The 20307-nt window shown below is 47.6% G+C and overlaps 1 protein-coding gene and 1 long non-coding RNA gene across 14 annotated transcripts in view; one reads left to right on the top strand and one right to left on the bottom strand.

Moving 5' to 3' along the window:
- STRBP (spermatid perinuclear RNA binding protein) overlaps nt 1–20307 on the top strand; it is a 59579-nt gene that overhangs the window by 8698 nt on the left and 30574 nt on the right. For all 13 annotated transcript variants that reach the window (XR_003571462.1, XR_003571464.1, XR_003571463.1 and 10 more), the window contains exons 2-5: nt 12580–12755; nt 15443–15660; nt 16357–16522; nt 18206–18350. Coding sequence is in view for 10 of the 13 variants with exons in the window: in XM_027885927.1 (XP_027741728.1) it covers nt 12753–12755; nt 15443–15660; nt 16357–16522; nt 18206–18350 (532 nt within the window). In the remaining 3 variants the exon portion in view is untranslated. The remainder of the gene's footprint in view (nt 1–12579; nt 12756–15442; nt 15661–16356; nt 16523–18205; nt 18351–20307) is intronic.
- Nucleotides 4281–20307, bottom strand: part of LOC114058511 — a 33045-nt gene continuing 17018 nt past the window's right edge. Inside the window, exons 4-5 of the long non-coding RNA XR_003571465.1 lie at nt 14469–14620; nt 4281–4471 (exon numbers count right to left, since the gene is read on the bottom strand). This is a non-coding gene — a long non-coding RNA (uncharacterized LOC114058511). The remainder of the gene's footprint in view (nt 4472–14468; nt 14621–20307) is intronic.

Here is a 20307-nt window from a genome sequence, read left to right as displayed (position 1 = left end):
AAAGGGTCGTGAGAGATGTCCTGTCCTAAACATCCTTCAGTGAATGACAGGTCTGAGCTGAGACACTTGCCAAGTGCATAGGTGCAGTGTTTTGTTCCTTAATATGGCCTCAGCACGTTGTGTGGAAGTCACCGTGCTGCAAATGGCTCTGCTCGTGCTGTGCAGTTGGGTGGTAACCAGCCTCTGTTTTGGTGCCTCTTGAGATGCTTCCAAGGATGCTTTTAGTGGTGCAGCACGAGCACAGGGCCATTGTCATAACAGCATTCCAGCCTCCCTGAGGAGTTGCAGCCCCACACGCAGAGGGATGAGGACGCTCATCCTTCCAGCACCGTGTCTACAAAACTTGCTCTCGTGCCTGGGTCAAATTCCGTGACATTTTGAAGGGGAGCAAGTGTACTGGAAGGACATTAAGGGTAAAGAGGATTCAGAAGCGTTTGCAGAGGAATGGGCAAGTAGAGAGTGGAGCTCAGCTGATTGGGATCAGGGGATTGCCCAGGCAGGTGGAGGCAGTCCAGGTGAAACTGGGAAAGGTTCCTTCTGGAGTATCCATTTACTGACACTTCTGCAGTTACTGCAGGCCTGGAGTATCACTGAACTGGTGCTTCTGCAGTTGCTGTAGAGACTGTTGGCTCGGGCTATCTCCTTGCAGCTCTCCTTCAGAGGCAGGACTGCTCGGGGAGAGCCTGGCTGGCCAGGGGACCCACTGCTACGTTCACCATTTCCTCTCCCTGCGAGCTATAATCTTTATTTTAATACAAATCCCTTGGCCAGCGTCTTTTCTTTTGCTTATAAATGTCTGAGCTGGATGTGGCACTCGCAGTGAGGAGTCCTCTTGTGCCAGAAGAACAAAGACTTGCTGTTTGTGCTGGGCACCACTGCTTTGCAGTAGTTTTAGTGCCAGTTTTAGCAGGTGCACCTTGTCTCAGTGAGCTCCCTTTGCCCTCAGCACACAGCACAGTAGCAAGTCTCATGCCCAGCCTATAGAACACTGAATTCTGGCAGAGAGCTGAGGAGTGCAGGATTTACTGCACTTCCCTTCTCTTTCCTTTTCCCTGCTCTGCTTTCATGGTTTGTGCTCCTCTCGTGTTGCAGTTGCTGATTGTTGTAGGTCCTCTCCAGCTGAAAATACCCTAACAAACTTTGAAAAATCTCCTGAAAAGATCTAGGATCAAAGCAGCCATCCTGAATGAACTCACAGGAGTTCTGAACTGCTGTTGGATGGCTGGAGCTTCGTGTGGAGCAGACTGAAGAGACCTTGTTTGAGGGTGTGAGTGGGGTCCAGGCACGTGCATTCCTGGTCGTCTGGGAGTTCCCAACGTCTCTTGTGATGCTCTCAGACCCTCTGTCCTTTCCATTTGGTTTGGGGGTTTTAGATGGCCACCTAATATCTGGTGTAAAGGCTGGGGGGGTTGACTGGTTAATTTGTTTGGTTTTTAAGAGAGAGGGAAGAACGAACTCCCTCTTGAAGCTCTAAAAACCAAGAGGCAAAGGCAGCTGCCTGTGGGTTTTTTCCTTCAAAGCCAAACCATATGGCAGAATTTGGTGTGCAGAGGGAGGTGCTCAGTGCTGAGGAGCTGCTTTACAGAGCAGGGCTGCAAAGCTTCCCCTTACCTTGCAGAGAGGCTCGTGTCCCTTGCTGGTGCCCTGGAATGTTGTTCTTGTCCTGGCTCCTGTTCCTCCCTGTGTGTGTCCTGCTGCCTGACAAAAGAGGGGCTCCACTGTCCTCTCTGGAAAAAGACACGAGGTCCCTGAGCCCACATCAGTTTGACTTTGAGAACAGCAGAGCGCTCAAAAAATGTGATGCCTGAAAGGAGGCCACATCGTGAATTAGATTCCAGAGTTTACCCACCCCGCATTCAGACCCTGAATTGCTCATTTGAATCTCCTGAATGCACAGGTGATTGTTGTGCAGGTTCCCTGTGACACTTTGCCAGGCTGAGCTGTGGGAAGGGCTGTGTCCTGCAGCAGAGGTGGGACAGCAAGGGCAGTCAGGAATGCAGTGGCTGCTCCAGTGGAACTAATGAAGCCTGAGGAAAGGGGGAAAAGCTGAAGAGGGGGGAGAGGATGCTTGGTGTGTGCACTAACTGAAAAACTGCTCTTCCAAGTCCTGCCACTGCTTTACTGAGGCACTGGGCAAGTCACTTGAATCCCCGGGGTCTCTGCTGAATGCGAAGAGTGTAACATTTACACCTACCACAGCAACTGCAGCAGGGATGTTTGAAGTGGGGTGGAATTCTTGTGCGTGTTCCTTAGGGCTGATTTTGGTTGTTTTGCTAATAAAAGCATGTTGGAACTTGATAATGTAATCAAAATGGAAGGGACTGATGGACTGTCTCTGTCACTTGTCTGAAATCCTGTGTTCCAAGGCGTGATGTTTGGTTCCTGAGTTGTGCAGAGTAAGAGGACAGATCATGAGTGGATTGCACAAGACACGCGCTGGGTCAGTTTAAAGTCTGCCAAGTTGTAATTTGCAATTTCTTGAAAATTTAGAGCAGAAACATCTGAGTGCCTGTAGAAATCATCATTCTAAATTTAACTGCTGGATTTTGTCTCTGTGAAGCATGAAACTGCCTGGTAGTATTTGTCCACTGAACTTCAGGGACAGCCCTTCCCGGTGGTGACAGTTCTGCACTGGTGGTTCTGCTGCTCTTTGAGTTCCCAAAGCTTTAGAGCAGAATGCTCATTGGAAAAGTCTCAGCTAGGTTTAATTACTTTTGGTTTCCCTCAAAACAAGCAACAAGCCTTTGCAAGGATGTTCTTTTATCTTGTTATTGTTTTCTTTAATGTATTTCTGCAGTCAATTAACGATGAACTAACTTTTAGAGGCCAGGCAGAACCGTTTCTGAACATCCTGTTGGAGCAAGTGTAGGAGTTTGCAAATGTCACTGGGAAGGCCCAATACAGAGACTTTTGTTTCCACAACAGAGGAGCTGTGCAAAGTGAGGAACTCATAAACCAGCAGAACCAAGTGCTCTTTCAGTGCACAAAACACTTATCCTTTTTTTTTTTTTTTTAAAGAAGGATTTTTCTCATCAACACAAAATTTTCAGGTTATAGAGTTGAATTTTGGTTGAACTGTGGAATAAGCTACATCAGTGGCATTATAACCTGACATTCTTAGGCTACTAAAAGTATAGTTTTAGACTGCAAACCAGGCAGGTTTCTTGTGCTGACAGGAGAGTTCAGTGATCTTGTCCCCTTGGTGGTAGTGATGGTGTTGACATGGACACAGATTTCCAGAGGTGGCTAAACAGGCAATAAAAACATTTACACTCTGATCTGGTTCTCCCTGAGGGATGGAAGGGTTTGTATCCCCCTGCCCACCCGAGGAGAACACCCTGAGTCTGGGTGGCAGCTGGGTTCTGATGCCAGTTTTGATCCTGCCCTCTGCACTGGAACCGTGTGCTCTCCTCCCCTGACAGGTTGTGGCTTCCCAAGTTCAGCTTCTTCAGAACAAACCCCAGCAGTGTTGCCTGGAGGATCAGCAGCTTTCCCTTTACTGGGGGAACTGAGGTGGCCAGACACAAACTGCAGTTAATGTCCCAAAATGAACCAGCTTGGACTGTTTCTCTCTGGTCTTTCCCCTGACAGTAGTTTCAAATGTTACTTTTAGCAGCTCCAGTGTAGGAAGGGAGCTTTGGGGAGCGAGTTGTGTTGTTGGGAGCTGATCTCCCTGCCAAGCTGAGCGCTGAGTGCTGCTCCTGGGGGGCTGCCCAGGCTGTTCCTCCTGGGGGGCTGCCCAGCCCCTCACCCCTGTGTGTCACCACCTGCCCAGGCTCAGGGAAAGGTTCCTGGGGCTGTGGGTGCCTCCAAGGGGCTCATGTTGATCTGCTGTTCAGAGATTCACTGCTGATGTTGGCAGGAGGGCAAGGTCTGACGCTGGTGACTCGATCTGGAGGAGATGGTGGGGAATGCAAAGGCTGAGGGAGCTTCTTTAACAAGTGAAGAGCTGAAAGTGTCTTTGCTGCTGTTCTAGTGACACAGTGGAGAAGATTTCTCTATCAAGAGAAATCAAACTAATTCATAGCCCAAATGTAAAGAGACCAAACCAGCAAAGCCATGGCCTTCAAACTGCCATCCAGATGGGACTGGCACATTTATCTGATGGCTTCTTCTCCCCCCAAGATTTCATTTGAAATTCAAAAGATAAAAAAAGATTGAGTGTAACTTTTCAGGTTCAGGAACGCTTACTTGGCACAGTTGTGTTCTCCAAAGATACTGGAGAGTACAGTTCCACAGACAACTAATTTTGCTAAACTTTTTCATTTCAGTAACCTATTAAAAATAAGCAAATAGAAAAAGTCATGGAATTCCTTACTCAGGATGTTCCTAAGGCTAAGACTGACAGATATAACTGAGAAATTCATTTTGCAGCCTGGCTTGTGGTCTTCAAACTGAGCACTTCCACCACTGCTGGTCCCTGCTGCAGGTCCTTTTTTTCCACTCGCAAACCCGTCCTGTGCCGTGCGAGCTGGAGAGAGAGGAATAACAGATGAGTTTCGCAAGTGAAGTTGGCAGATGTGACAGCACATGCGTGCAGTGGAGATCTGCTGAGGCAGAGGATGCTGGATTGAGCCCATTTAAAATATTTTTAGCCTCATAGTTTTCCAGGGCAATAGGACTTTTGTTTTTAGTTATGAATTTTGTAAATCTCTAAATATGTTTGTGGCTCTTTTTCTTCCTCTTGCCCAAGCTGGGACTTCCTACTACAAAGTCTTGTCCAAGGCAAATAACCTGGTTACCAATGTCAGACTGACAGTGTGTGGTGTGTTTTGCTTTGATGGATGTTGTTGCTACCTTTCATGCCTAGGTAACCTAATTCAAATCTTTTGGTAGGGTTATCGTGCATTTGAAGTAAATAATTGTGTTCTGAGGCAGAAAATGGATGGTAGGCAGGGTGCCCTTCCCTAGAGACCCCCCCTCTGCCATCGTGGGGCTTGTGCTGTGTTTGGAGAGGGTTTCAAAAGAGCCCAAACAGCCCAAGATCGTAGTTACAGATTCTGTTTCAGACCTTTCCGTGCCATTACAGGTTGTGACGTTGAATCAAACTTCAAATAACATGGTTGGATGGGCAAGAGATGGCAAGAAAAACCACTTAAAACCTTCAGCTTTTAGTAACCCCGAACCTTTGACAACGTGTTCGTTGACAAAACAGCCAATTAGTCAGGAAGTGAAAAATTACCCTGAACTTGTTCGGGAGCCGCAGTGGAACTAAACCATGGGCAGAGTCTGCTGGGGAATGTGCACTGCCTGGGAGCACAGGAGCTTTTTGCACAGTACTCACAGGGTCTGGTGGTCCTCCCTTCCAAATCCTTTTAAATCCTCTCTCTTTAATTAAAAAAAAGAAGGCACTGAGGCAGCGAGACAGACATACTAGCAAATGCATTTCAGTGGAGAGTCATGAATGTTTAAAGTGGCTGAAGGCAGCGGGGCACGGCAGCCAGTGTGGGTTTGCAGTACTGAAAACAGTGTCTGCATATATTGATGTTGGGGAAGACATTCTTGGGGAGAAGCTTGTTTAAATTTTGCTGTCGAGGGCTGCTGAAAGTTTAGGCAGAGCATTTGTTCTCAGAAGCTCCTAATGCTTTGAAACTGGAACCTCGTGTAAACACTGGGAAAATGTGACTCTCCAAGACCTATTGGCATTGTGCTCCTTGTAAGAATTACTCCATTTGGTTTATTTACAAGCAGAGGCTCAGGATCCATGTTGCCTTCCTCTGTCAGCTCCCTAATTCCCGGGATATGCATTAGCCTGAGCTGCAGAGCAGGGAGCAGCTGGTAGAGCCAACCAGAGCTCTGCCTCACGGCCTGGTGAGAAGTGCAAGCCACCAAAACAAGCAGAGCCACTGGTACTGCAGGACAGTTTCTTCTCCAGTCTCCATTTTTACACTTCACTCATTGCCACCCCAGGGACTGCCACGACTTCCAGCCTGTCCCCGGCGTGTGCCCGAGGGGGAGAGACCCTTCTGGTGGCAGTGGCACCTCGCTGGCTGCTCCCCCAGCCCATCCCTGGGGAGCTCTGCTGGGCTGCAGCTCAGGTCCACCTGCAGTATCCCGTGTTCTATGGGATATGAATCATAGCAGCAGGGAAACTGGGGCACTGCAGCTATTCTGGGGAAGCTGAAGGGTGCTGGGTGAGGAATGTCCCTGTTCCTGGTCCCCTGGACATGGTGGCTGAGGAGCAGAGGGAGCCTGGCAGGGAAGGCAGTGGACACCATGACAGGGATGGGGGGATCTCTGGGAGTTTGGGATCTGCAGAGCTTCAGTGCTGGGATGGTGAGGAGCCCAGCATGGCACTGTGTGGTGGAGGAGGTAGAACTGTGATTCTCTTTTGGAGAATGTGATGTCATTTCAGGCATAGATCCAGAATTTTGCTTAAACCAGCTCTTTCTCTGGAAAAATGACATTGCAGATGGTGAGTGTCATTTCAGTGTAATGTAATCCTGTTATTAATTTAGTTAATTCTTCAACTGTAAATGAATGCAGCCTGCGTTAGGAATTCAAGATGGTTTTGAGTGTGGATGTTAGATTATGACTGCAAAGTAGCTTCAGGTTGCCATTGTCCAATTGAGCCAGGAGAGCAGGAATGCCTTTGTCAGGGAGTCACAAGCCAGAAATGAGTTTAGCATTTCACAGACATTGAGAATCCAGTGGTGGTTTCTGCCTTGTCTCACATGAACACTTTGCTATTCATTATTTATGTATTATCCAATCTGTGACTTTTTATTTTATTTTTTCAAGCCACCTGCCAAGAAATTCACCCTTTAAGATGTTTTATTTTCTGTAGTGCTCAGATTTACAGGCAATTCAGTTTTGGATATTTCTGACTGGTTGAACAGGAAAAACATTAAACTGTTCATGTGTCAATTTGTTATTTGTCATCAGACGGTTCTTAAATCTTTTTGCACTTGGTGTGTCTCTAGTCAGTCTTGTGTCCTGACACCCATACCAAGAGGTGGAGGCACCTTCAAAATGATTCCTTAGAGACCCCCTGTAGCCCTGGCAGTGCTGGGGGTGGTGCAGGTGGCAGGGAATGTGAGGCAGATAAAAATCTGGAGGCAGATTTATGTAAAAAATAATGCTGGGGTGTGCTCTGAAGACCACCTGGTGAGCATGGTGCTGCATCTTCCAGTCCTCAGTAGTCAGCAGTAGGTTAAATCCTAAGGGAGAGGGATTTATATTCTTTCTAAAACTATATTCTTATACATTCAATAGCTGCAGTTATTTCTACTAATGACATTTCTTTTTGAGACTGGCTGGTGTGATTCTATCTAAAATAGAGCATTTTCTTCTTCAGATGATTGTATATGTGCTCACACAGTGCCTCTGTTGTTCCTTTTTTAACCTTCCTGTTAGGCTGGTAATGATTTCCCCTTAGACCATCTTTTCTTCACCCTCTTTCCAGGAGCTAAAAATACAGACTACACTCTGACATCCTTGTTTCTTTTTACCTTAATACATTAATCTAGATAAGCAATTGCTTGGCTTTGACTCTTCAGCTTCTTTAATTGCTGTGCCAGGGTGCTTTATTTGGGCTGTGTTTCCAGTCCTCACTCCCCAGCTGGAGGGCAGTGCAGGTGCTGACCCTTTTTCAGCAGCATCTTTGGCCTGGGTTCCCCCAGTTCTCTGCCTGTGCCTTGGCACAGCTGGGTTCTCTCCAGGGGCTCTCCAGTCCCTCGCTCCACACTGACAGGTGGGCAGCTGCTTCCCTTCCTGCTGCTGTCCAAGCTGTCAGAGCTCTGCATCCTGGAAGGTGACTTTGGTTCCTCAGGGCTGGTTCCAGATCTGGTTATCAGGCCCTGTCCTTGGCACTCAGACCTGGCTGTTGGGGCTGCTCCAAGAGATCCCCGAGCACAGGAGCCTTTCCTTGAGATGTTGTGAGGACTGAGCAGGCAGGAGTGACCCCAGCCTCGAGTGGTTGTTGCATGAAGTGTAAGAGTTCACCAGAGGAAGTACCTTTCCAGCTTTTAACTGTAGTGTTGCTTTGTAATTATTCATTTGGCTGGAAAATTCCAGCCTTCTGAAGGCTAACCCAGATGCAACTTTGCCAGGAAATGCATTACATGGAAAATAATGGAACTCCTCTGGATACACAGTCTGCAGGTGAAATTGGACGCTGAGCACATTGTTGGAAGCAGTCTGGCCTTGTTAAACCTGGATCCCAGGGTTAGGGCAGCACTCCTTCCGGTGCTGCTGGGGCTGACAGTGGCCACGATCTCTCGTGAGAAGTTCTGTGCAGGGAACAGGGAGCTGGGATTTTAGCTGGGGAATATCTGCCCAGGGAGCAGGTCAGCCGTGCTTTGCAGATTTCTCTGCCCTGTGCTCCTCTCTGAATCCTCATGAATTGTATTTCTTATCTGTTCCCCTCGGTTTGTTGATACTTTTAACATGAGGGAAAACTATTTTGATATTCCTCTGTCAGTTATTTTGACATTAATCAACACTGCAGATCTTGTTTTGTTTGGTGTCTGGGTACATCATAAAGAGAGTTGCTGAAAGAGTTCAATTACAATATCAGCATCTCTGCCAAATGTATTGAGCTGTTCTGAAAAGCCGCTTGTCTTTTCTGACCCAGATACACAGTTTCCAACTGTGGGAGATGCTGCCAGAAAGACTCTTGGCAGAAGGCCAGCAATAAAATTATACTGCAGAAAAAAACACAACATATTTTCAGCAGCACTTTGTGTGGTGTGACGAAAAATTACCTGTCCCCTGAATGCAAAGCAGAGGCTAAAATAAACTTCCAGCTTGAAGCTGCAAGCCTCTCATTCTGACTTTTGAAGGTCACAAAAAAGGATCTAAATTCCAGTTTTTTCTGTTGCCGTGTGTGGTGCACCTCGGGCTGTGTTAGATACTCACTGGTTTGTGATCAGCAACCTTGCTGCTCTGTTAATGCAAGCTCTGCCTGCTCTTGGGGTGGTGCACACTGCAAACTGGGCAGATACTGGTGTCAGGGTAGATTAGGAGGGTGGAGGGTGTTTTTAGTGCTTCAGCTGGACATTGTTAGCGTGTGCCTTCTTGATGGAGCATTAAAAAACAATTTTCACGGTGTTCTACTTGGCCTGGCCAGGAGCCTGCCCAGCAGCTGGCTGAAGGGAGGGTTTGGAGCACTGGTGTCCAGTGACCCCAATTCCCTCTTCTCTACTGCCCCAGGAACCCTTCCGTGCAAGGTGCTGCTCCAGGGGGATACTGGGATGCCAAACACAGTTCATGTGTCCTTTCCAGAAGCTCATGGCTCCCTGACTCTGGTATTTCAGTCCCCATGGAGTGGCAGTACCTGTTTCTCCTGCCTTTTCACTCTGTTCACAGGCACTGCCAGGCAGCTGAGCATATTCATCACCCCTGGCTGTTTAACTGCCTGTCCCTGGGGAATGCAGCTGCAGATGCAGGAATATCTCCTACTACAAAAGCCTCATCTGAAATTCTTTTCGTTTGTCTTGTGCCAAAGCATAAACTTCCTCTGTGAAGGATGGGATGTTTAATGGAACTGTTGCTACACTGTCATGGTGTTTTAATAACATTTCTAATGTGTCAAATCCCCAGTGATTTTAAACCACGCTGCAGACTCCGCTCGGCTCCGCCGTGACCTGGTTTGGAGACAGCCACTGTTTACTCTTGTTTTACACTTCAGGGCCACATGCTGCAGAGGAAAAGGGACTTTTTCAAGGTCACCGAGGTCTGGGTTGGTGCGAGGAGCTTTGGGTAGAAGTTTCCTTGCAGGTGTGGTGGCAGCCCCTGGGTAAGACAGCCACATTTTAACGCTGTGCTTTTGGGACTGGGCATCAGCTGTAACTTCCCTGAGGATGCAGGAACAAATATCCTGCTGTAGGCTGGTAGTGGAACGAGGCTGTTGGATTTATGGAATTGCTGCTCACTTCACATAATGCTTTCTGATGTATTTGGTGCTGAGCTATGTTGTGCTGCCTTAGTCCATATGGTTGGAGCAGATTTGATTTTGGTTTTCCTTAATTTAATTCTGCATGCTGTCAGATGTACTTTGTTCTGTATATTGTGTCTACACTTTTATAGTAAACTCCCTCCTGTTTAGTGCTTTTGTTGAACATGTTCTCTCAAAGTCTGAACTAAATTAGGGTTTCACTCCTGTGCGTGTTTCTGAAATATTCGTAGGATGTTAATGACTGGGAAGACATATCAGCTTCAACTCAACTTTCAGAGGGTTTTTCCCAGCTTTCTGAATTTGATAATAAAGGTCCCTTTGTAGTTCAGCTGTCTGTGCCCTGACCTCAGCCATGCCCTGCTGAGAAAAAAGGCAGGTGAAACCAATCTCATAAATACCTTCATCCAACAACTTCTGCTTGTCACTGAAAACTGCACCTGTCTTGAAAACAAGACAACAGGTTCCTGCCTGCTTAGGGCAGGGTATGGAGAGGTGGTGGTGTGTGTGCTGCATCAGTCCAGCAGCAGATTAACCCCCATCCTAGCAGTGAAACACTTATTTTTGGTCTGTTCTGGATTTTCCAACACTGACAAGCACTGGGCACGTCCCGATCTGCCCCCCTGAGGAGTGCCTGTTCCCAGAGCTCGTGGTGTCTCTTGCAGACTTGCCCTCTGGACAACAGCCTGCTCAGCATTTACTGAGCCCCAGAATTTGCCCAGCCAGCTCTGTCTGCCCATCTGCTCCCAGTGCCCTGTGAGAGCTGATAAGCAACAGCTCGCAGGAGTGTGGGGAGGAGGCCAGGCTGGTGCTGCTCCCTCGGACACTGCTGCCGTCAGCAGCTCATCCCAGGGCCCTGCTCTCTGCCTGCAACAGCCAAGGTACGGCCACCCACCCAAAAGGTGAAGTGTGGGTGTGGCAGGGAGGAAGAGGAGGTGAAGACAGCCAGAACTGAGTTTGGACAGAGAGTCATTTGAAATAGATGATCTAGAAACATGTCTCATAGAAGTCTCTCTGCTGACTCAAACTGTTATTATTGTTGTTATTGTTATGATTGTTATGCAAAACAGAAAGACCCTGTACAGAGTCTAGTTGGTTCTGGAGATGGGGAAAAGCTGTGGAGTGTGGAGAAGCTTGACTAGCTCACAGAACAAACAGTTCCAAAGCACTGATCTTTGCTGGTTTTCCCTCCCAGCTGCCCCTGCCTGGCTTTCAGGATCTCTTAAGAGAAGAGGCTGGTCCTGTGAAAGAACATCCCCTTCCGTGATTGCTTCTGGGAAGCAATTTGGTAGAGTGTTAATACACCTTGGTGGGTACAGAGCTCTGTGATGAGAAGTGGGGGCAGTCAGGGTTTTCATTAGCTTGCTTTTCCCAAGTATTTTTAGTAAGACTGCACTTCACTCTCCTGGGGTTTCTTCCTTGGCAGCTGCAGCTGCTGGAGCAGGCAGGTCTCTGCACAGTGTTCTCGTCTGGCTGCTTTTTGGTTTACCCAGCTCTGTACCCTGAATTCAGGGGTGTGCAAAACAAACAACTGCCAGGCACTTGCTGGTCCTTAATTTCTTCTGAACTGGGGAAATAGGGAAGTAGGATTTGTTGCTGCCTTTTCCCCCGTTAAGTTCAAATCTCTACAGGATGCAGCATTTTAATTATTCCCTGTCACACCGCAGTCTAAGCATCTCCTCAGCTTTCAAGTCATCTCACCTACCCCTCTGCTGTTGCCAAACATGCTTTTAATCTCGAACAATGTCAGGATTCTCTGACACACAATATGCAGCATCTTGCTGGTGAAGGGGGGTCGGCAGCCAGGAGAACAGGAGAACGTTGGAGTGCCTGTGTCAGGCTGCACAAATTTACTGACTGGGCTCCCAATTGCTTCAAAACGTTGCTGGAGAGCTGATGCAACAGTATGTGCAGTGAAAGGAAAACAGGAATTTTCTGCAAGGACTGGAGTGTCTTGCTGTGCAGTGAGCTTATGCTTTCCTCTCACATTACCTGCTCTGTTTTTCTGCTCTTCTCCCTCACAGAGCATTTATTTGCAGCTTTCTGCTGCCAGTGCTGGAGGTTGTTTCCCAGTTTAGTCCCAGAAGGCTGCTCTCCCAGGATCTTTCAGTGCTGAGTGCTGGGAGAGGCAGTGTTCGGGCAGCACAGGCGGTGTGGGTGATTTCAGCTGAGCTGCTCGCAGGTCTGACGTCTGCAGTTTGGGGAATGTGCTTGTCTTTCTTTAAATAACAACTTGCAGTTATTGCCACCTGAAGCCTTGGCTCTTGTTGTGCAGCATCTGACACAGGGTGGAGGGCTGCACTGGGGATTTCAACGGATAATTACCTTTGGATGATTAAATGTGGTGTGTTTGATTGCCAGCGTGCATGGGACATAAAAATAGAGACTTCTTGAGCTGGTTTCATGTGGAGCATGCTTGCAGTGCTGGATTTCCTGCCTCCTCATCCCAGGAACTGGGGTTGCCAGTGGCTGACAGAGCTCCTGAGGGCAGCTCTGGCACGAGGCAGTGGTTGGTACCTGTGGGCACATCACAGGAGGTTGCTTTCCCCAGGGACTGCTGCTGGTTGGGCAGTGACTGGCTCAGAGGCTGCTCTGAGCGGTGCTGGGCTGGGTGTGCTGCACTGAGCCCTTCTGGACTCCTCATGCCCTTGCTGCTGCTTTCAGCTGGTTCTCTCTCTTTGCAGGTGAATCAGACAAAGTGACTCCCGGAGAATCCTGGCTGTATGAACTCTTGAGCTGTCAAGGGACTGAGAGGCTTATGAAGAGGTTCTGTCAGGCAAAACAGTGCTTAGCAAAGACACCAAGGAGGAGGGAAAAGGAGAAAGGGAGGGAGAGAGAGCTGAAACACTAACAAACCATGGTAGGTAATTGTTGCCTTTCACGGGGCTGTACTGAAAGTGTTCTCTGCTGCCAGTCTTGCATGGGGCCTGAGCAACCCCCAGGAAGGGGATTTTCTGACCTTGCACTAACTGAGGGCTGGTGCTGCATACTTGGAGCAAAGCAAGGTTTGATGTATTGTCAGCCTCTTAAAACCAGAGAGTTGTCTTGTGAGCCTGCAGTCCATGAATTATTAAATACGAACCAAGGGGATGCTCATAAGGTTTTCTAATAAAACTGGCATTAGCAGGCTGTAGCAAACAGCATCAGTGACCTTGAACTGGCAGATTGCATCACCAAATGCTGACGTTCCCCTTCCACCTCCTCTCACAAAAGCATTGTTATTCATACCTGCGAGTGACTGAGCGTGGCTCTGTGCAGATCAAACGTGTTCAGCCACATATACCTGGTGAACGTTGTTCAAGTGAGGACTCACCTCTCATCTGCCTGGGATTGGCTCCACACTGGGAATGCCTGAGACGTGATTTTGTAAAGGTCTGCAAGAATGGAGTGCTGTGATGGTAAAATGCTGAAAATGTGTTCACAAAAATGCAACAGACCTACTCAGTTCCTGAAAATTACCTGGGAAGAGCACTTGAAGCATATTTATGTATTTTTAACCCCTCTAAGGTTATTACTGAATGGAAATGAGAATAAATTTTAAATAGTGTCACTAGTAGTTGTGTAGCTGGTTGCTGCTGATAGGCTGCACATTTATATTGTGTTAAACTAAGACTTTCACCAGTTACAGAGCACAAAGGGAGGAAGGACACTTGGCAAAGCAGAGTTGTCAATGGACTCTATTTTAAATAGTGTCCCATTTTGTCATTCTTTTTGACCTAAACTGTAATGAGTTGATATTGTCAGAGCCTCTTCATCAGAAGGGAAAACACGTGTCTTGTAACTTGAGAGTTACCAATTTATTCCTGTTTTCCTGTCCTTCCTAATTGATATTTGGGAAGATCAGACACGGTGGGGTGAGTTGTTAAATGCAGCTCAGCAGTTTCCCTGCAGCTCCTGCTGTATCCATGTTATGGATAACCACAAGAGGGACCTCCTGGAAGTGTTTTACAGCCTTCCAAAGAACAGGGGATAACACCAGCCCCTGGTGGATGTGCTGCTGTTACTGCCCAAGTTATCCATCTGGGCAGGAGCACAGGAGTAAGGATGGTGTCACAGTGGCCTTCAGTGGAAGGGACTCAGTGAGTGGAATAGACCAGGAGAACATGGACAGTTCCTTACCAGGGATCCAGCCCAGAGGCCTCTGAGGTCCCTTAAAGGCCCTTTGTGTTTTAGGAATGTGTACAGCTCAAACCCGTGGAGTTGGGGTGAGTATGAAGCCTAATTAAGGTGCTTAATGTGTAGGAGGAACAAAGGTTCTTGGCTGGTGGTTCCCAGGTCTGGGAGGCTTTCAGGAGGCTTTCAGCAGTGATTGATGTGTCTGCAGAGACCAAGACTTATTGCTGCCCTTGCCAGAGGTGTGTGCTGTGATCACAGCTGGTCTGGGGCACCACTCAGATCAAAGGAGTCTCACCTGGAGAGTGTGTGGCAAACCAAAATCTTCCTAGCAGGGGTTACCCAACCACTGAAGTTCAACTTCCTCAGCACTATCACTCCAGACTTTTTTAATTAGCACTCTCATCTCTGTATTCATTTGAAATTTTTTAAAAACGAAATTATTTCAGTCTCCTCTTACCAGTTTATCCTCATCTTCACTCGTGGCTTTGTAAATCCCTGTGCAGTTGCTGAGCCTCTTGTAGCATCTGCATTGCTGTGACTCCATCTGCAGCAGCAGCAGTGAGGGACTGGCTCTCTGACTGCCTCTTCCAAGGTGTGCTGCTGTTGTCCCTGGCATAAAGAGAGGATGGGTGGCTGCACTCAGCACGTCCAGAATCGGCAAATATTTCATTTGGAAAGTGTTAACACCTTTTACAAAACAGGAATCTTCTCTCCCTGCCTGCCCTCCTTTCCAACGCTTTGCCCAGTCTGCTCCCACCCTGACATGCTCATGTGCTGAATTCCCTGCCCTGAGGTGAGGTTGCTGTTTGGCATCAGGACCCTGCTCTGCCCTGTGCTCTGAGCTATCCAGCTGCTGAAGGCTGGCACAGGCAACAAAGATTGCTGAAATCCAGGAACACCTGAACTCCTGCAAGGATCCCAAGGTAGGGCAGCCCCCCTTTCCCTCAGTGCTCCTGCTCACAGTTTGTATCTCCATGAGATGTAGGTCCTTCAGCAAGAGCAGAGTCCAAGTGATTTCTCACTGACTGAAAGGTTAATGTAAAGAACAAAGCAAGTCAAAGGAGAGGGAGGTCAGAGACATTTAATGAAACTGGGACTGGAACCAGGGGTTTTGTATTCTCCTGCTTCAGCACTGTTAAACTCAGCCAGCCAGACCATGCCCTCTTCTCCAAGAGAATCTTGGTGGGGGAGGGCAGGGAGAAGTGGAAGAAAGTGAAAGTAAGTTTTACTGGTTTAATGCTGATTTTTTTGTACTGGTGTTTGCTTTTTTCTTTTTGAAGTTTGTTTAAAGAAATCGCTTCTGCATCATTACAAGCAATGGTTGTCCTAAGAGACATTACTCCCCCTGCCAGGGAGGATTCCCATTCAGGCAGTCCTGTTGATAATCCAGTACCTTTGCTCTCTTTTCCTCCCGTTTCCCACTCCACACAGAGATCGATCCGATCGTTTGCTAACGATGACCGCCACGTAATGGTGAAACACTCGACCATTTATCCATCTCCAGAGGAACTTGAAGCTGTCCAGAACATGGTATCCACAGTAGAATGTGCCCTTAAGCATGTCTCTGACTGGATGGATGAGAAGAACAAGTCTGCCAAGTGTGAGGGTGATGTGGAAGCCAAGGAGGAAGCCGTGGAAGGCACTGCCAAGTGAGCCTCCCCCTCCCCTCACAGTGTCCCTGTGCTGCTCTCAGCAGGTCCTTTCCTCCCAGAAAAGAGTCCCTGTGTCTCTTGGTTCTGCTGCATGGGAATGTTCAGAGAAGGAAGGGGATATATTTGGACTATCTGGGGTGGGAGCAGGGAATGGCAGTGAGCCCAGTGTGGGCAGCAGTTGCTCTCTGGGTCTTTGTTTATTTTGCTGTGGTGTTGTGAAGTTGCATTTAGCAGACAAACCTCTCAGCAGTTTGAAGCAAATATATGTCCCTTTAACACAGCACTGCAAATCCACAGCCACGTTGCTTGGGGGCTTGTGCAGTTTAATACACAAAAAACCCTTTTATAATCCAGCAGCCCAACAAAGGCTCCATTACCTTCCTGTACTGTTGTGGTTTAGTCCCAGCCAGCAGCTCAGCCCCACAGCAACAGTGATTTTTTTTTTTTTTTAAAAAGTAATCCAAGCCTGCAGTAAACACTTTGCAGACAACTGGATGAGACGAGCATTTCTCTTCATGTTTTTAAGCAATCCCAGTCTGCAAAACTGGCTTCTGTTGCAGTCTTTCAGTACTCAAAATTAAAGTGTCTTTACATTGCTTTGAAAGTTCTTTACTGTGGCTCTTAAAGGTTCCCCTAAACTACATCTGGAGATTAAAATGCCATTTTAATTAGCTCAAATTGTTTCATTTCCAGGGATCAAGGTGGTCGGACGCTCTGTGGTGTGATGAGAATTGGCTTGGTTGCAAAGGGCTTGCTGATAAAGGACGATATGGATCTGGAGCTGGTTCTTATGTGCAAAGAAAAACCCACAAAGACCTTGTTATGTATCGTTAAAGACAATCTCCCAGCTCAAATTCAGGTGAGTTAATCTGGGGCAGTCCTGAACTGGCGGCACTGCCAAGGGTATTTGGGGAAAGGCTGCAATTTGTTCCAGGAAGAAAGACAAGTGATATAAAGGAATATAGTTTGAATCTAGGACGAAATCTGGGGCGTGTGAGATGTTTAATGTGGTGCCATGAAGTACTTGCTCACAAAATGGAACACCCTCCTGCTGCTGTTGCCTCCTCCTGTGTGTGCAGGCACACTGAGGGCAGTGACCTTCGTGTGTGGAACGAACCCAGCACGTTTGGGCTCTCTGGGCCAGCCAGTGTGAGCTGAACTGCAGTGCCAGAACCTCCCCTGCCCCAGGGTGTCCCTCAGTCCCTGCTGCTGTCCCATCTCCTGCCTGAGCCTGCAGTTCCCCTTGGAGCTGCTTGGCTTGGGCTGTTCCCACAGGATCCCCTCTGTGCTGCTGAAGGGAGAAGGTGTCACGTTAGGTGGTCGCTCGCTTTGGCTGTGTTAATCAGCTCATATTCACTTTATTTCTGGCTGTTTAACTCTGATGTTGACATGCAGCAGGCAGCACTCACAGCTTGTTTAGGGAGACCACCTTTGTGCCTGAGTTCCGAGGCTGAGGAATGAGTTCAGCTTCCAGACTGACAAACACTGGTGCCAAGGAGCTGCCCAGGTATTCCACTGCAGGTGCCCCTCTCCAAACCACGACCAAACTCGACCTGCTTTTCTCCTGATCTGCCTTTCTCTCCATTATTTGCTCACACAAAGGGCTTGTTTTAATGAGCTAATGTTGTACCTGCAGATGTGGCCCTATCCACAGCTGAAAATGCAAAGGATCTTTTGAGGAGTAAAGAGTTCATTTTACTTTTTGGAAAATGATAGGGATGTACTGAGTACTAAAAGAGTAAATTTTGTTTGTAGTGAGGCATGAAATGAGGAGGGTTGAAAGTGAGAAGAAAAGTTAGTATGTGCTTCAAAAAAAGTGAGATGAAATGGGAGAGTAGATGTAATTAAAAGATGTGAAGACTGAATAAATCCAAGGGACAGGCAGGTAAGATCCTGGGGGAATTATGGTGGGGATTACAGCAAAGATGAGGCTCTGACTCATGAAACACTCCAGCTGTCTGGGCATGGAGGCCAGGAGAGGCTGTGCAGAGGGCTCAGGTGCCAGAGGGGAAGGAGGGTTTAGGCCCATTAGTGGACAAAAGGAACAAGTGCCGTACACAGATGTCAGCAGCTTCTGCTTTGAAGGCTCATCCTGAGCAGATGCTCAGCCATTTTCCTCCCCACAATAAAGGAGCTGCAGGAGAGCAGATGCAGCAGGGGAAGGAGTCGGACAGACATCAGATATATGTTGTGCCCCTGTGGTCTGTGAGCCAGACTCGCATGCAGGAGGGCTGGCTGCAGGACTCGGAGCCATCTGTGGCTCTCCTTGTGTTTCTGGAGGTTGAGAGAGTCCCAAAGGACTGCCCAGAGACCTGCAGAGAGATCACTGCAGAGAACTGGGATACAAGGCACGTTAATGGTGCAAGTGGTAAGGCAGGACGGGCTAGAAAAGAAATGTCTGAAGTGGTTTGAATGAGGAGGGCAAGGCCTTATTGGTTATTGCAGTGTCTTGTGGGCTTCTCACCAGCTGAGGCTCACAGACAGATTCTGCAGCCTTCCAGCTGACTGGGAGATTCTTGAAATCTTTGTTGGTGACTTTCAGAAACTTACAGAAGAGAAGTATCTGGTGGAGGAGCATGTAAATGAGGCAGCTATTGTTATCCGTAACACAAAGGAGCCCAAGCTCACGTTGAAGGTGATACTCACGTCCCCTCTCATCCGAGATGAAGCAGAGAAGAAGGAAGGAGGTACACAGAGCGTTTTAACTTGGGTTTAAGACTGTTCTAGCTCAATGCCCTGACTGTGCAGCACAGGGGTAAATTGGGAAGCAGGCTTTTGATTTTGCATCCTGTACTGACTAGACTGGCCATCGCCACCATGGGTTACGTTACCTGTGCCTTAAAAAGACACCAGTCACTTAATCTCCATGTAAATACACCTAATTTTCATTTACCAGCAGTATTCCTAGTGTTAACTTCAACATACAATTAGATCTTAGTTCTCCTTTCTTTAGACTTGCTATTTAATTCTTGAGCACCTGGTGCTGCACAGTCTTGTTTGCAAATTAAGTCAGTCAAGTGGGATTGGTTCGTAGTTTCTTGAAAAACTCATAAAAACGTTTCTCTTTTTCTGTGAAAACCTTCTCCTGCAAAGCTCGCCAGCGTGTCGTCCTGGCCCTCGGTTTTTATTGGTTGACAATGTGTATGTTTCTGGCTTTAGGAATTTCCTAACTGGGATACAGTTGAAGTTACTGTGCTGTGCTACAGCACTTTTGCTTCTGAATTGAACCTTGTACCTCATGTCCTTAGAGCGAAATAGATCTAGAAAACTGTCACTTAGTCCTTTCCATTCCTTCTCCCCCACGGCGTGATGTCCGACACAGCTCCGTGCCCGTGTGACAGGAATGCTGACTGGTAGGACCAGGGAGGTTGGAAACAAACCCAGAGCAGTAGAGAAGAGCAAACGTAGCCACGCTCTGTCGTGTTTTTAAAATCTCGTCAGTAATTTCTGCTTCCGCTTCCCAAACCTATCCCTAGAAACTTTGCCACTGGATGATGTCAGACCTTTGACCAACTGGCCACTCTCTGTCATGACAACTGAGGCAGCTGGGCCCGTGTGGGCTTAGGGAACTCCCTGTCGCTCTCTTCCCATTTCTAGACTTGCCACGAGTCCTTTGCTTCCTCCCTCTCCCACTGAAACACCGGCGGGCCGGGAAATGTTGGTCAGTTGCTCCTCACTCTGCTGGAGGCGATGGCAGGAAGGATCCCCTTCCAAACCACATGGAACACTTTGGCAGCAGCTGAATGCAGAAAATCTTACAGAACAGATGAATGGCAAAGATCCCCTAATTGCACTGGCTGTTTATCCTCAAATTAGTAACCACGCTCTTTACAAGACCATTAAAAATAAACTGCATATTGCTTTAGTTGTTCAACTTCCCACAAGATGCTGAGATCAGCCCTGGAGCTGCTGCAGCTGATCCATGTTGAGGGGAGAGCACCCAGTGCAGAACAAATTCTCATGGGGAAGGTTTTGTGAGGTTCCCATAAGGGAATACAATTTTGCACAAAGGCCCAAGTATTTTCTTGCAAAAAGTGATACTGTTGTGGCAGTGAAGTTCAGGGACTTCTGAACTCATCTCAGACTGACAGGGGATTGGAATTTTTATGCTTTCTCATACTTAGTATGTAGGTGTTCTATTTTGTTTTCAGTATGTTAAAATAGTTTTTAAAGTTCCCTACTATTTTTTTTGTTAAACTTAAATTGGTTTTACCACCTCTCTTGGAGTGGTGCTGTGTGTCATCCTGTACAGCTGATGAGACAGGGAACAGGGTCATGGATCTGGTTTTAAAGCCCAGCTTCCTTGATGCTGATTCAGCACAAGGGAACCTTTATCACATTCCTGTTCAAGGTGTGTGAGCATGGTGCAGATAGCACAAAGTAAACTGAAAGGGGGGGGGGATACTTTTTTCCATAATACTTTCAACCACATTTAGGTGACTTTCACTTAGATTGAGACCAAAGAAGTTTCATGTCCAATATCAAGGGAAAATAACTGGAGAAACCGGTGGAAACACCTTGATCTGCAAAGCAGTGCCATGTTTTTCCAGTACCCCTGAAGGATGGCAGCCAAATGTAAATACCCCTTCTTGTGCAGTTTTACAAAGTTGTTAGTTTACTCCCTGTGTTATTTGGAATGAAGGA

This window comes from Empidonax traillii, unplaced genomic scaffold (assembly GCF_003031625.1).
Source record: "Empidonax traillii isolate 1590-97213 ecotype Southwest subspecies unplaced genomic scaffold, ASM303162v1 scaffold174:size915687, whole genome shotgun sequence".
NCBI lineage: Eukaryota > Metazoa > Chordata > Aves > Passeriformes > Tyrannidae > Empidonax > Empidonax traillii.
This window is presented reverse-complemented; position numbering and strand designations above follow the sequence as displayed.